This window comes from Lithobates pipiens, unplaced genomic scaffold (assembly GCF_037356315.1).
Source record: "Lithobates pipiens isolate NorthernLeopardFrog02 unplaced genomic scaffold, aLitPip1_a1.2 Scaffold_8, whole genome shotgun sequence".
NCBI lineage: Eukaryota > Metazoa > Chordata > Amphibia > Anura > Ranidae > Lithobates > Lithobates pipiens.
In genome coordinates, this window is record NW_027507903.1 from 225,472,518 (window position 1) to 225,487,281 (window position 14,764).

The window sequence follows — 14,764 nt, forward strand, 5'->3', positions numbered from 1 at the left end:
GGATTCTCAGCCTAGGAAGATTCTCCTTTAAAACCATCAAGGAGGTTACTTGGGGGGTTGGTTATAGATGCCATACAGAAGGTATTCTTACCCCAGACGTGTATAAGTTATATTGTAGGACAAAACTTATCAGGAAAGGAAAATTCCTTCATTTTGGCTGCAGGAGATTTTTAGGGGAAATGGTGGCCTCCTTCAAGGCCGTCCCTTACCCGCAGTTTTATTCAAAGACTGCTTCAAGACACCATCCTGTCGGTCTGGAATAAAGAAGATTCAGTTAGTTTTCAATACGCTTGGCTCCCAACGTAGGTCAGAGCCTAAATTGGTGGTTATCCAGCAGGAGGGAAAATCTTTATCCTGCATGGTGTTAACAGATGCCAGCCTTCTAGGCTGGGGAGCAACCCTGGAAGAAGATTCTGTCCAGGGGAGATGGTCAAGGTTAGAGGACCTTGCCTATCAACATTGTTGGAAGTTTTCAGGCAGTACATCTGGCTATCTTGGTGGTCAGATTACGGAACTGCCCTGACAGGATCCAGTCTGACAGCCACGGCAGTGGCTTACATCAATCACCAGGGGAGGCACAGGAAGTCATGCAACCCAAAAAAGAGGGGAATAATGTTCTAGCTTTGGCAGAACATACCACTCCTTGCCTATCGGCAATTTTAATATTTCAGGCGTACTACTTGAGACGCCAACAATTATTTCTGGGAGAATGATCTCTTTATCCCGACATCTTTCTAGCAATATGTCAGATGGGGTACTTGGGACATGGACCTATTCGTGTCCAGATTCATTAAGAAGGTCGACAACTTTGTCAAACAAGGGGTCCGCTAGCAGGCGGAACAGACACATTAGTCTTCCCAGGGGATCAGTTTTCACTGATCTATGCTTTTCCTCCAGTTCTGCTTCTTCCACGCCTTCTCCGCAGGATTAAGCAGGAACAAGAGGAGGTGATTCTGGTGACCCCAGCCGGGTGCCAGAAGATCTTAATTTATCGAGATCATAAAGATGGCAGTAGGAGTCCTTTGGACTCTGCCACTATAGCCAGACCTTCTTGCACAAGGTCCAGTATTTCATCCTACTTTACGGACAAGGACTTTATTGTTTATTTCTTTATTTGACATATTACAAGTTATAACAGACCAAGTTACAGTATCAGTATATATTTTACAGTTTTGTTTCCTTATACCGCTAGTACATCATATTCTCGTTTTCCTATTTATTTCAATTGATCCGTGCAAAACAACTTTTTATATTTTTTACTTATTCTTACTTGCCACTATCATATATACTACCTAACCATCCTTTAGACACAAGTATTTACAAACATACACACAGACATAAACACGAAAAAAAAACAAAAAAAAAAAAACACACGCACTCTCCGGGCGACAAATCCATAGCGTAGTTTCCATAGTAAGTTATATATCACAAGCTGACAAAGGAGGACAAGGAGTTTAACAGATTTGATGGTTGAATCCCACTCTATAAAAGATTGTGGGTGATCTCCTCCTTCAGTAGTATCTACTTTGACTAATGCCAGGAAGCCGGCTTCATGAATCACTAAAATCGGGAAGACATAGGTTTCTTGGTATGGATCCAGGGGTTGGCACCCCAGGAAGCCTTGACTTTTATCAAGAGCCAGATCCAGGCCGTGTCGATGTCTTTTTCCTACGGCCTCTTGCTTCCCACTCTTGGTGCGTAGCTTATTCAGGGGGTAACACTGTTTATTGCCCCCTATCAAGGCACCTCTAAATCCTTAGGATTTAAAATTGGTCTTGTCGACTTTGTTAAATCAGCCGTTTGAACCTTACGAGAAATTGTGTTGGTTCTTTGACAAGAAAGATAATCTTTTTTGTTTGTCATTTCTTCTGCTAGAAGAGTATTGGAACTAACTGCTGTAAGAGCCATATGTCGTCATGCATAAGGATGAGGTGGTTTGATGTCCTCATCCTGAATTCTTACCAAAGGTGGTAACAGGTTTTCATTTAAACCAAGATATTCTTTCTTCCTTTCTCCCCAGAAGCCTTAATCTGGGGAAAAGAAAGCACTACAGTCTCTTGATGTAGTAAGAGCGATCAGAATCTATTTAAGGGTGACCGCTCAGGTTCGCAAAACACAGGTTGTGTTTGTACTGCCAGAGGGTCCAAGATATGGACAGGCAGCTTCAAGATCCACTATTTTCCAAATGGATTTGTCAAGTGATTGATCAAGCTTCAGCTTAAAGAAAATTCTTCCTTCTCGTATTAAGAGCACATTCATCCAGGGCGATTAGTGTCTCTTGGATGGTGCATCATCAGGGCTGTATGCAAGACCGCAACTTGGTCTTTGGTTCAGACGTTTATCCGATTTTTTTTTTTTTTTTTTTTTTATTTTTTTTAATTTCCAAATCTATTAAAGGTCATGAGGATATTGCCTTTGGGCACAGCATACACAGCAGGCTGCAGTATGAGTCATTTGGCCTTCTGTTTCCTTGATTCTGTCTCTTCCCCTGCGGGCCCATAGGTCCATGTTTTTTTGATGCAAAAGCTTGGCTTTTTGCGCAAGATGAATGATCCTGTGATCTTCTATCAACAGCCGGCTGGGAATGTCCCCCCAGGTCTTCAGGACTGGTAAGAGTACAGTTCTCCCTTTTGCGGCAGGGTGGAGCAGCTGGGCATTCCCGCATTCCCTGGGAAGTCGATTTGGGGGCCCCCCTCTTCTCTCCCCTGTCCCTAACTCCCCTGCTCACGGGGGGGGGGGGGTGATGCTCAGTAGTCGCTGCACTCCATCAAGGGGACTCCCTGGCGTCCTTGGACATCCAGGATGCGTACCTGCACCTACCCATATGCCTTCGGCATCAAAAGTTTCTGCGCTTTGTGATCGGGGAAGCCCATTACCCATTTGTGGCTCTTCCTTTTTGGTCTGGCATCGGCCCCCCGAGCCTTTACCAAGGTATTGGCTCCAGTATTGCTGAGACAACGTGGGATCGCGATCGTGGGCTACCTGGACAATCTCCTCCTGAGAGCATCTTCCGCCTCAGAATTGGAAGGATATGGCGATCACCATGCAGACCCTGCAAGAATTTTGGGTGGCTTTTGAACCCAAAGAAGTCAGTGATTGTGCCGACCCAGCATCTGGAGTACCTAGGCTTACTGTTGGACTCCAGGGAAGCGAGAGTTTTTCTCCCTTCAGACAAATTTCAGACTCTCAGGTCCGTGGTGAAACTGCTGATGAACCGCAAGTGGTCGTCGCTCCGGTTTTGCATGCGAGTACTGGGACTCATGGTAGCCTCCTTTTTAGGCAGTACCTTACACCCAGTTCCACACCAGAGTACTTCAAAAGGAAATCTTGTTAAATTGGGACAAGTCTCAGTTGTCCCTAGATCGACAGATCCAGGTGAACCAACCAGTCAGACTCTCTGATCTGGTGGTTGAGGTCCCCGGTGATTCAGTCCAGAAAATCGTTCCTTCCTCTGAAGTGGACGGTGGTCACTACGGACGCCAGTCTATCCGGCTGGGGTGGATTGATGGGGGTTCAGTCGACTCGGGGCCTCTGGTCGACTGTAGAATCCGAGTTGCCAATCAATCTGCTTGAATTGAGAGCGATCAGGCTGGGTCTCCACACGTAGTCGGTGAGTCTTCAAGGGCGTCCGATCAGGATTCAGTCGGACAACGCCACGGCGGTGGCATACATAAATCACCAAGGGGGAACAAGAAGCGCATCCACTGCTCGGGAGGTCGCTCACATACTTCGGTGGGCAGAGTGACACGTTCCGGCCCTGTCGGCCATTTACATCCCCGGAGTGGAAAACTGGCAGGCGGACTATCTGAGTCGACAGATGCTGGACCCAGGAGAATGGGCATTGCATCCAGAGACATTCAGGCTGCTGTGCCTGAAGTGGGGAACACCAGATGTGGATCTATTGGCCTCCCACCTCAATCGGAAGGTGCCAAGATTCGTGTCCAGGACAAGAGATCCGTGGGCAGACGCGCTGGTGACCCCGTGGGATCAGTACCAGCCGATCTACGCCTTTCCTCCACTGAAATTGTTGCCACGTGTGCTTCGCAGAATGGGGGCCGAGGGTATCCCAGTAATACTGGTTGCCCCAGATTGGCCTCAGCATCCCTGGTACGCAGATCTGGTGCGTCTGGTGGCAGACGCTCCCTGGCGACTGCCGTTGCGAGAGGACCTCCTATCTCAAAGTCCGATTTCTTTTTTTTTTTTTTTTTTTTATCCTGCTTTACCATCGCTGGCTTTAACGGCATGGCTCTTGAGAGCCAGGTGTTGAACTGGGGTCTGTCGGACTCAGTGATTCCAACTATGTTGAGGGCACAAAAATCTTCTAGGAAGATATACCATCGTACCTGGAAGGCTTACATCTCCATATGTGAGGAGAATGGTTGGCATCCGAGTTCCTTTTCCATAGCAAGGATCCTGATGTTTCTCCAGCGAGGAGTAGACCAGAAATTGGCATTGAGCACCATCAAGGGGCAGATCTCAGCCCTGGCTGTCTTTTTTTTTTTTTTTTTCCCCAACGACCCCTGGCATCTCACTCCTTAGTGAGTACCTTCTTTCAGGGGGTACGACATGTAGTCCTTCCGGTGTTCCCACCGTTACCCCCATGGGATTTGAACCTGGTGTTATCGGCGCTTCAAAAACCGCCGTTCGAATATCAGGGAGATTCCCCTGTTGACTCTTTCCCAGAAAGTGGTCTTTCTAGTGGCCATCATATCGGCCAGGAGGGTTTTGGAATTGGCGGTCTTGTCCTACAAGTCACCTTATCTGGTTATCCACAAGGAAAAGTTGGTGTTGCATCCCCGAAGGTGGTCTCGGCTTTTCATATCAATGAGGACATTGTATTACCATCTCTGTGTCCTAAGCCGCTGTGGCCCTTCACGCTCTGGACGTGGTTCGGGCTCAAAACGTCTATTTGTCTGCCACTGCTCCCTTTCGGAAGTCACTCACTGTTTGTTTTGGTGGCTGGTCCAAAGAAAGGCATGGCGGTCTCGTCGGCCACCATTTCCAGGTGGATCAGACAGATTGTAGTGCAATCCTAGGCCTTGAAGGGACAGGTGCCCCCCTTTCCGGTCACGGCCCACTCCACAAGGGCAATCGGAACATCTTGGGCCTTCCGACACCAAGCGTCTGTTGCTCAAGTGTGTAAAGCGGCGACCTGGTCATCTGTCCACACGTTTACCAAGTTCTACAAGTTAGACATCAGTGCATTGGCTGATGCCTGTTTTGACCACAAAGTTTTGCAGGTGGCCATATAGTTGCATTTGAATATGCAATATATTTTCTTTTCGATAAAAATGCAGTACTGTTAAGTTAATGCGCGTTTGCATTACATTGCGCAGTTTTGGTGCGGTTGTGGGTAGTCACTCCTGTTGAGGGTACCCTGTTTTTGTGGTGGTTTTCTCCACGCACAGTTTTTTGAGGGTAAAGTTTCACTAGTTCCCACTTGCCATGGTGGATGAAGTTTCTATGCTGTTTTTCCCACCCCTCGTTTGGCACTGCTTGGGGACGTCCCAATGGCTAAGAGAGGAGCTGTGCCGGTCGGTGAATATAAGAGAAAATAGGATTTTTTTTTTTTACTCACCGTAAAATCCTTTTCTCTGTAATTCACTGACTGACACAGCACCCACCCCCTCCTTTTTTCTCTTTATGTTATACTGCTTGTTGACATACTGATGACTGCATGGCAGGCTGGAGGGTTGTTGCCCAAGGGACCACCCCCTGAGCGGAACTGAAAAGTTCTGAGTGTTACATAACAAGTAATGCCTAGTATTCTCCCAGGGGTGGGCATAACAACCCAATGGCTAAGAGAGGAGCTGTGTCGGTCGGTGAATATAAGAGAAATTATTTTACGGTGTAAAAAAAAAAAATCCTTTTTTTTTTTGAGTTGGCATATATAAATCTTCTATGGTGATTTGCAAAAAATTCACTTCATGATTCGTAATCCATTTCACTGCTATTGTGGCAAATTATAAATCTTTCCTATTGGTATATCTCTCCCCTCTTCCTTTTGGTGACCGTTCTAAAATTTAGATTTTTCCCTCTGTTAGTTACTATGGCAGTGGTCATCAGGACATAGAGAAAGCGAAAGCTACAGTCTAATGTTCACCTGCTTGTATGACAACTGTTATTGTTTTTTATATATATATGTATAGTAGTATTATATTTATAGCATTATTATTATAGTGTGTGTGTGTGTATAAAAAAAAAACTATATATATATATATATATATATATATATATATATATATATATATATATATATATATAATAAGTTGCATTACTTTTTTTTTTTTTTATTTTTTTTTTTTTTACCCCCCCCCCCCCCCATCATGAAATCACTTTTTTTTCGTTGCAGATTATTTACGGCAAAGTTATGGGCTTACCATGGACTTCAACACACCAAATGATTACAACAAACTGGTGCTTTCACTTTTATCTGGACTCCCTAATGAAGTGGACTTTGCAATTAATGTTTGCACACTTCTGTCTAATGAAAGCAAACATGTAATGCAGCTTGAAAAGGACCCCAAAATTATCACCTTGTTGCTTGCAAATGCTGGTGTATTTGATGACAGTGAGTATAAGTGCCTGTTTTGGATTACTGGATTTTAGTTTGACTTCCTTTAACCTATTGTTGAGCGCATATATGCAGCGGCAAGAATGGTAGGATTGAACGCCCAGCTGTTGCACATACTGTATGCGTCCACAGCGGTATGAAATTGTGTGCTGAAAGCTTGGTCACTGCACACTCTCAGCCCACTGACCGCGATGTCACTGACAGTTGTCGGCCAAGGCCTTTGATTGGGAGCCAACGGGATGGGCTGACGAGCATGTTACTGCTCTGGGAGCCAATCAAAGCAGTCACATACAGTAGCCACTTTGCTGCCCAGGCATTAAAGCCCACTTAACGCTGCCTCCGGGTGGCCCTTTATGGAGGTCAAGGTGCATCTGCCAGCAAGCTGCCTGAAATGATTAGCTGGAATGGTGCCTGGTGAGTAACAGTTGCCCCTTTTCATGCTTTTTAGTGAAGCACAGGAGTATGTTGGTAAGCTCCAATCTGTGAAGGAAAGCATTTGAAATTAAGTGGTTAATGAGTTTTTCCATGCACTTGAAAGTAAAGTGCACTGTAATAATCTTTTGGGAATATAGTAACATCTTCCATCTATGCTGCGCTCTGGATAGGGGTAAACTTTTAGTGTTTGTCAAGAATAACAACTTTTGCTTAAGTTGAACTAAAATCAATTGCTTTTCTTTATTCCATTAAAAATAAATGTTAGAGACTACATGTTTGCTGTAATGGTGGATCCTGTAGAGAAGTGGGTAGCCAACCTGGGGCCCTCCAGCTGTTGCAGAACTCACAAGTCTCAACATACCTGTGGGAGTAATTGTAACTGCCAGCCTTGCAATGCCTCATGGGAAATGTAGTTTCACAACAGCTGGAGGGCCCCAGGTTGCCTACCCCTGCTGTAGAGCATCATGCAACTGGTGGCTCTGGAAATCTTAGTGAACTCCTCATTTGTAAGACTGGCACCTGCTTCTGGTACTTCTCTGTTAGAGGCAAACAGGTATTTCAGGCATTTTCAGTTATTCTTTTATTGAAAAATTAAAAGGAACTAGGGTCAATTTCAATTTAGGCCTCCTTTTCAGCTTCTACTCCTGTGTAGATAACTTTTTCTCCTCTTCTGTAAGCATTTTTAAGTCAACTACAAATAACTGGTTCTGCCTTTCCAATGTTACATGTTCCAAAAACCAGAGAAGAGCAGTTGCTCTTCTGGCTCTAGTTTTTTCAGCGCTCCAGTACCTGCCAGCTTTCATCTACATAGATATTGATGTTTTATGAATCTACCGCAATCTACCTTCCAGCTGTTTTTCAGCTAAAAACATGTGGGGACCGTTGGATATCTGTAAATTGGGATACCTGAGAGCAGCAAGCAGCGTCTCCCAACTCCCTCTCCCTCTGCAGTATTTAGCCTTTTGCTCCAAGCTACTTTTTGAAGTAGCTTTCAGCAGCTCTCTTTGAATAATTTTGTTTTTGAATTTCCACATGTGGCAACTTTCCCCATATGCACAAAGCCTAAAAAAACGTTGCTTAGTTCATATTTCATAAAAATGTGTTTAGGCTATTATTTTTGTTGCCTCTCCTTGTTATATTTGAATATGGATTACTTGCTGAAATATGCTGAAGATCATTGTTCTGTACTCGCCCCAGAAAGACTAACTTTAATTTAACTTTAATATGCCTAAGTTTTAAAAATTTTTGTTGATTTAATTTGTTATACTTCATTCTTTTATGGTCTTCATTTTGGCAATTAACAGCTCTGGGATCTTTTTCTGCGGTTTTTGGTGATGAATGGAAGGAAAAAACAGACAGGGATTTTGTACAGGTAATGTATTCTTGAGTGATAAACATGTTATAAAAAAAGTTGAAAAAATAAAACTGTTAAATATTCTAGCACATCCTAATTTTACTTTTTAAGGGCGCTTTCACACTACCCCGCTGCGCTTTGGCGTCGGTGTACCTGCAGTTTTCATGTGCGTTTGTTACGCTTTATCATAGACTTCTATTGGTGAGCTTTTATGAAATGCACCAGAATTGTGGGATGTAATAAGTCTATGGGAAAGTGCATCTAACCCACATGAAAACCCCAGGTACACTGTGCTGTTGGCAAATCACAGCAGATCAGTTTGACACTGTCCTGAAGCCTCTGGAGTCTTCAGTTCAAAGCCTGAACTGCAGACCATGATCCCATGCATAAATTGCAATAAGCCGATAGCCAATCCTGTCCTATGAATTTAGAAGGTCACGAGGTAGATCACACACAGATAAGGCATCAGGTTGAGTCAGGCTTTAATGCACAAAATAAAGAAATTGCACATTTCCAGAGGAGTTTGCAAAGAGGTTTATACAATGGCAGAGTAGTAAGCCAGAATTCTGCAAAGAAAAGATATGACAGGCTGTGATCGGTTGGAGGGCATGGTGGCTGAACAAACTATCCAATACAGGCATGCTGTGTTTTTGCACAGTGTCTTGCACCTCTGAATGGCCAGATAAAAGATAAACACTGAATACGCTAACACAGATCAGCTTATGTGCGTTCTGTGGTCAGAATAGTTTTCTTTTTCGTTCATTCCTTCCTTCTTCCCTCCCCTCCCCTCCCCTTCCCTTCCTTCCTTCCCCTCCCTACCCTTCCTTCCCCTCCCCTCCCTACCCTCCCTTCCTTCCTTCCTTCCTTCCTTCCTTCCTTCCCCCTCCCCTACCCTTCCTTTCTTCCTTCCCCCTCCCCTACCCTTCCTTTCTTCCTTCCCCCTCCCCTACCCTTCCTTTCTTCCTTCCCCCTCCCCTACCCTTCCTTTCTTCCTTCCCCCTCCCCTACCCTTCCTTTCTTCCTTCCCCCTCCCCTACCCTTCCTTTCTTCCTTCCCCCTCCCCTACCCTTCCTTTCTTCCTTCCCCCTCCCCTACCCTTCCTTTCTTCCTTCCCCCTCCCCTACCCTTCCTTTCTTCCTTCCTTTCTTCCCCTCCCTGAAGCACCCCAGTTTAAGGGCTCATTCATACATGAGCTTGGGATTGTACACATGGGGTACATGATGCAATGCTTTGTTTCATGGTCGTGGCAAGAATTATACCACGTCAAATGCACGTGGTTGTGGCACTATGGTGCTGGAATTTAGTGGCTTAAAAAAGGCACAAAGGAGGCCCCATATCACCACCTTGCACCTATTGAATGCCTCTTAAAACCGATCTAAGCAGGGATCGCTTTTCATGAAAGTGGTGGGCCTTGCCGCTAGTGTGAGAGCGCTCTTAAAAAGCAGTCCCGCTACTTAAAAAAAAGTAGTTATCATACAGCGTGTAGGTGTCGAAATTAAAAGTAATGTTAAGACATACATACAAACACGTTAACATTCACGTACATAAGCTCATACATAATACTTGTCTTTTTAATCAGCTATTGCCCATACATGCAGCAATTGCGAGAGAAGATCAGATAGTTGCATTTAGATAAAATCGCTTTGCATGTTTCTCCAGAATTGTATATAATAAACTAACCTTGTTCGCAACATATTTGTGTGGCAGGCAGCATGGCTGCTCTCACTGTGGAAGTATAGAGACTTGTTTGGCTAAACTTCTGTTTTTTTTAAAGTACCTTTTATTTTTTGTTTCAGTTTTGGAAGGATATTGTTGATGACAATGAAGTTCGTGATCTCATATATGACAAAAGTAGATCTCAAGGTAGGCTGTCTGATACATCCAGGTGTATGGAATATTGTATGGAAACACTGAGAAATGTGCACCCTCTTATCTTAGTCTTACAGGGCACAACTATATTATTCATAGACCCCAAGTTATAGGCCCATTACCTTCAGGTGGTGGGACAGTAGCAAAACGTTTGACAATAGGGCATCTTCCCTATAATGCTACCCCACGCCGTGAGTCCCCTGTATTTTGGTAGCTAAGGTGATGGACCTTATCTCCCTTGTAGAGAAATCACTCTTAGCTTAAATTGGAGCTTTAATGCGGACCAAAATTGGCAAACAGGCAAGATTTTTAATCAAAACAGCATCAATTCTCTTAGGTATGCTTGTACACAGTTTATGAAAGCACTTGGCAGGTAGGTTGTTCCAAACATCTTGGAGAACTAACCACAGATCTTCTGTGGATGTAGGCTGTCTCAAATCATTCTGTCTCTTCATGGAATCTCAGACAGACTCGCTGTTGAGAATCGGGGCTCTGTGGGGGGCATAACCATCACTTTTAGGACTCCTTGTTCTTTACGCTGAAGATGGTTCTTAATGACTTTGGTGCATGTTTGGGGCCAATCACGTGGCATGATGGATAAGTACAGTGCCTTGCGAAAGTATTCAGCCCCCTTAAACTTTTCAACCTTTTGCCACATTTCAGGCTTCAAACATAAAGATATAAAATTTAAATTTTTTGTGAAGAATCACCAACAAGTGGGACACAATTGTGAAGTGGAACAAAATTTATTGGATAATTTAAACTTTTTTAGCAAATAAAAAACTGAAAAGTGGTGCGTGCAAAATTATTCGGCCCCTTTACTGCAGCAAACTCACTCCAGAAGTTCAGCGAGGATCTCTGAATGATCCAATGTTGTCCTCAATGACTGATGGTGATAAATAGAATTCACCTGTGTGTAATCAAGTCTCTGTATAAATGCACCTGCTCTGTGATAGTCTTAGTGCCCGTTCACACAGGGGCGACACGACTTGCAGCGCGACTCAGACGCGACCTGCACACGACTTCAGCAGCGACTTGCAAAAGGACGACTGTATAGAAGTCAATACAAGTCGCCCCAAAAATAGTACAGGAACCTTTTTCTAAGTCGGAGCAACTTGAGTCGCTCCTATTAGAACGGTTCCATAGTACAGAACGGAGCGCTACTTGTCAGGCGACTAAGTCGCCTGACAAGTCGCGGTAGTGTGAATGGGCACTTAGGATTCTGTTGAAAGCGCAGAGAGCATCATGAAGACCAAGGAACACACCAGGCAGGTCCGTAATACTGTTGTGGAGAAGTTTAAAGCCGGATTTGGATACAAAAAGATTTCCCAAGCTTTAAACATCCCAAGGAGCACTGTGCAAGCGATCATTTTGAAATGGAAGGAGTATCAGACCACTGCAAATCTACCAAGACCTGGCCGTCCCTCTAAACTTTCACCTCAGACAAGAAGACTGATCAGAGATGCAGCCAAGAGGCCCATGATCACTCTGGATGAACTGCAGAGAACTACAGCTGAGGTGGGAGAGTCTGTCCATAGGACAACAATCATTTTTACACTGCACAAATCTGGCCTTTATGGAAGAGTGGCAAGAAGAAAGCCATTTCTCAAAGATATCCATAAAAAGTCATGTCTAAAGTTTGCCACAAGCCACCTGGGAGACACACCAAACGTGTGGAAGAAGGTGCTCTGGTCAGATGAAATCAAAACCGAACTTTTTGCCCACAATGCAAAACGATATGTTTGACGTAAAAGCAACACAGCTTATCACCCTCAACACACCATCCCCACTGTCAAACATGGTGGTGGCAGCATCATGGTTTGGGCCTGCTTTTCTTCAGCAGGGACAGGGAAGATGGTTAAAATTGAGGGGAAGATGGATACAGCCAAATACAAGACCATTCTGGATGAAAACCTGTTGGAGTCTGCAAAAGACCTGAAACTGGGACGGAGATTTATCTTCCAACAAGACAATGATCCCAAACATACAGCAAAATCTACAAAGGAATGGTTCACAAATAAACGTATCCAGGTGTTAGAATGGCCAAGTCAAAGTCCAGAGCTGAATCCAATCGAGAATCTGTGGAAAGCTGAAAACTGCTGTTCACAATCGCTCTACATCCAACCTCACTGAGCTTGAGCTGTTTTGGAAGGAAGAATAGGCAAGAATTTGTCTCTCGATGTGCAAAACTGATAGAGACTTACCCCAAGCGACTTGCAGCTGTAATCGCAGCAAAGGGTGGCTCTACAAAGTATTAACGCAAGGGGGCCGAATAATTTTGCACGCCCCACTTTTCATTTTTTTTATTAGTTAAAAAAAGTTTCAAAAATCCAATAGATTTCGTTCCACTTCACAATTGTGTCCCACTTGTTGGTGATTCTTCACAAAAAATAAAAATGTTATATCTTTGTTTGAAGCCTGAAATGTGGCAAAAGGTTGAAAAGTTCAAGGGGGCCGAATACTTTCGCAAGGCACTGTATCTACCTGTATTTCTCAGCATTGAGGACACCATTTATCTTGACCAAATCTCCAACTCCTGTTTGCAGAATTGCAGCCTCAAACTTGCAGGGAACCTCCACCATGCTTCACTGTTTCCTGCAGACACTCATTATTGTACCACTCTCCAACCCTTCTGAGAACAAACTGCCTCCTGCTACATACATTTAAAATTTTGAGTCCAGAGCACCTGCTGCCATTTTCTTTTACATACATCATGGGACACAGACTTGGGCTAATATTTACTTATGTTTTTTACCTGCTGGTTACACTTTATCTCCAGGTGAATGGACACTGGTAGACTTAAAGGTCTTTAGACAGGAAGTAATCCCCTATATAACCCCTCCCATACAGAAAGTACTTCAGTTGTTTTACCGGTGTCTGCAAGGTGGATGGCACTGTTTGAGCTTTCTGAGCTCCAGGTTTCTAGTCCAACAAACAGTTCTTAAATGAATCAAGGGATTGACTGATCGGATCCATTTAACACAGGCTTTATATGCTTAGATAAATGGTACCCGAGCCTGAAAGAAGATTACTCAAGATTACACAAGGTTTTGCCTGTAATGCGGCCTCTGGGCGCTGGACCCTGCAAAGTGGAATCCTGGACACCGCAGCACTAAGACATTCCTGCAGGGTGCTGTACAGATCCAAGGGAGTGGACCCTAAACATGAAAAGGGTACCCAGTCCTTCAAGGTCCTCAAGTGACAGGAACCCGCCATGATGGGTGAGGATTGGGCTCTTAGTCTCTAAGCTGCCCTGCGCCACAGATGTCTAGGTAGAGGCTGGACATTTGTGTGCGGTGACCATACTGGGGAGTTTTGGGCTAGCTGTGGGTGTTTGCAAAGTGTACCTTTTCTTGCTTGTGTCTGGCTGTTTTTTACCTGTAGGATGGCGCACAACGGTGCGCCATTTTGCCTTGGTTTGCCATGGTGCACATGCATTCACAAGAGCGCCGCTGGGCTCAACAGTTTGGTGGCCATGGCGCATGCAACTTCGCCGCACATGCACCGTAGCCTTTATCTGGGCGCACAAAGATTTGTCATACACGAATACAGCCATGCCCGTTTATTGGGGCCGAGCACGTGCATAGGCACGCACAGAACGTTCCAGTGCACAGCCAGCTTATTCAAGCTGTGTATGGCAAGCATATGGTGCTTCCAGAAGGCAGCTGTGGGACACAGAGCAGGCTCGGACTAGGCATTTTTAGCAGTTCATTTTCTCCTTACCCAGGTCATGTGAGTCACCAGGTGTTGCTTGGCAGGCTAAAGGTGCTTAGCAGGATTGTTGCATAGGGGCTTTGTGAGCTCTATTAAAGGGCCTCCCTTCTGAGGTGTTTTAATACAACACCCAGGTACTGCTTTTTTGTGGCTAGTTAATGTCTTTCTGCATAGTTGAGTCACTTGGCCTTACTTCAGAGGTATGGATTTTGTTTACCACAATGCTTCCATGACGACGACTTCTGGCCAGACTTCTTGGGACAGTAGATGAGTGTACAGTTGTGCGCATAAGTTTACATACCCTGACAGAATTTGGTTTCTTGGTCATTTTTCAGAGAATATGAATAACACAAACTTTTCTTTCTCTCATGTTTAGTATTTGACTGAAGCCATTTTTTATCAATCAACTGTGTTTACTCTTTTTAAATCGTAATCAGAACAAACTACCCAATTGACCCTGATTAAAAGTTTATATACCCCAGTTCTTAGTACCGTGTACCGTAAACTTTTGTTCAGGATCATATGGGTAGTTTCTGTTCTCGTTATGATTTAAGAAGAGTAAACGCAGTTGATTGATAATAAATTGCTTCAGCCAAACACTAACCATGAGTGCAAATTTTTTTTGTGTTATTCATAATCTCTGAAAAATGGCCAAGAAATCATAAATTCTGCCAGGGTATGTAAACTTATGAGGACAATTGCACTTGGATCCCACTGGTTTTCACCAGCTCTGTGCTGATGGCACTGCTGGACATCCTTTGATGTCATAGGGAAGTAGGCATGATGGTCCTTTCATCTGCTGCATTGTTTTCTTGGCA

The 14,764-nt window shown here is 44.3% G+C and overlaps 1 protein-coding gene across 1 annotated transcript in view; it reads left to right on the forward strand.

The window, feature by feature from the left end:
* Window positions 1-14,764, forward strand: part of ARID2 (AT-rich interaction domain 2) — a 157,952-nt gene that overhangs the window by 55,538 nt on the left and 87,650 nt on the right. The window contains exons 5-7 of the mRNA XM_077472945.1: window positions 6,353-6,571; window positions 8,314-8,381; window positions 10,160-10,226. Coding sequence (XP_077329071.1) covers window positions 6,353-6,571; window positions 8,314-8,381; window positions 10,160-10,226 — 354 coding nt within the window. The remainder of the gene's footprint in view (window positions 1-6,352; window positions 6,572-8,313; window positions 8,382-10,159; window positions 10,227-14,764) is intronic.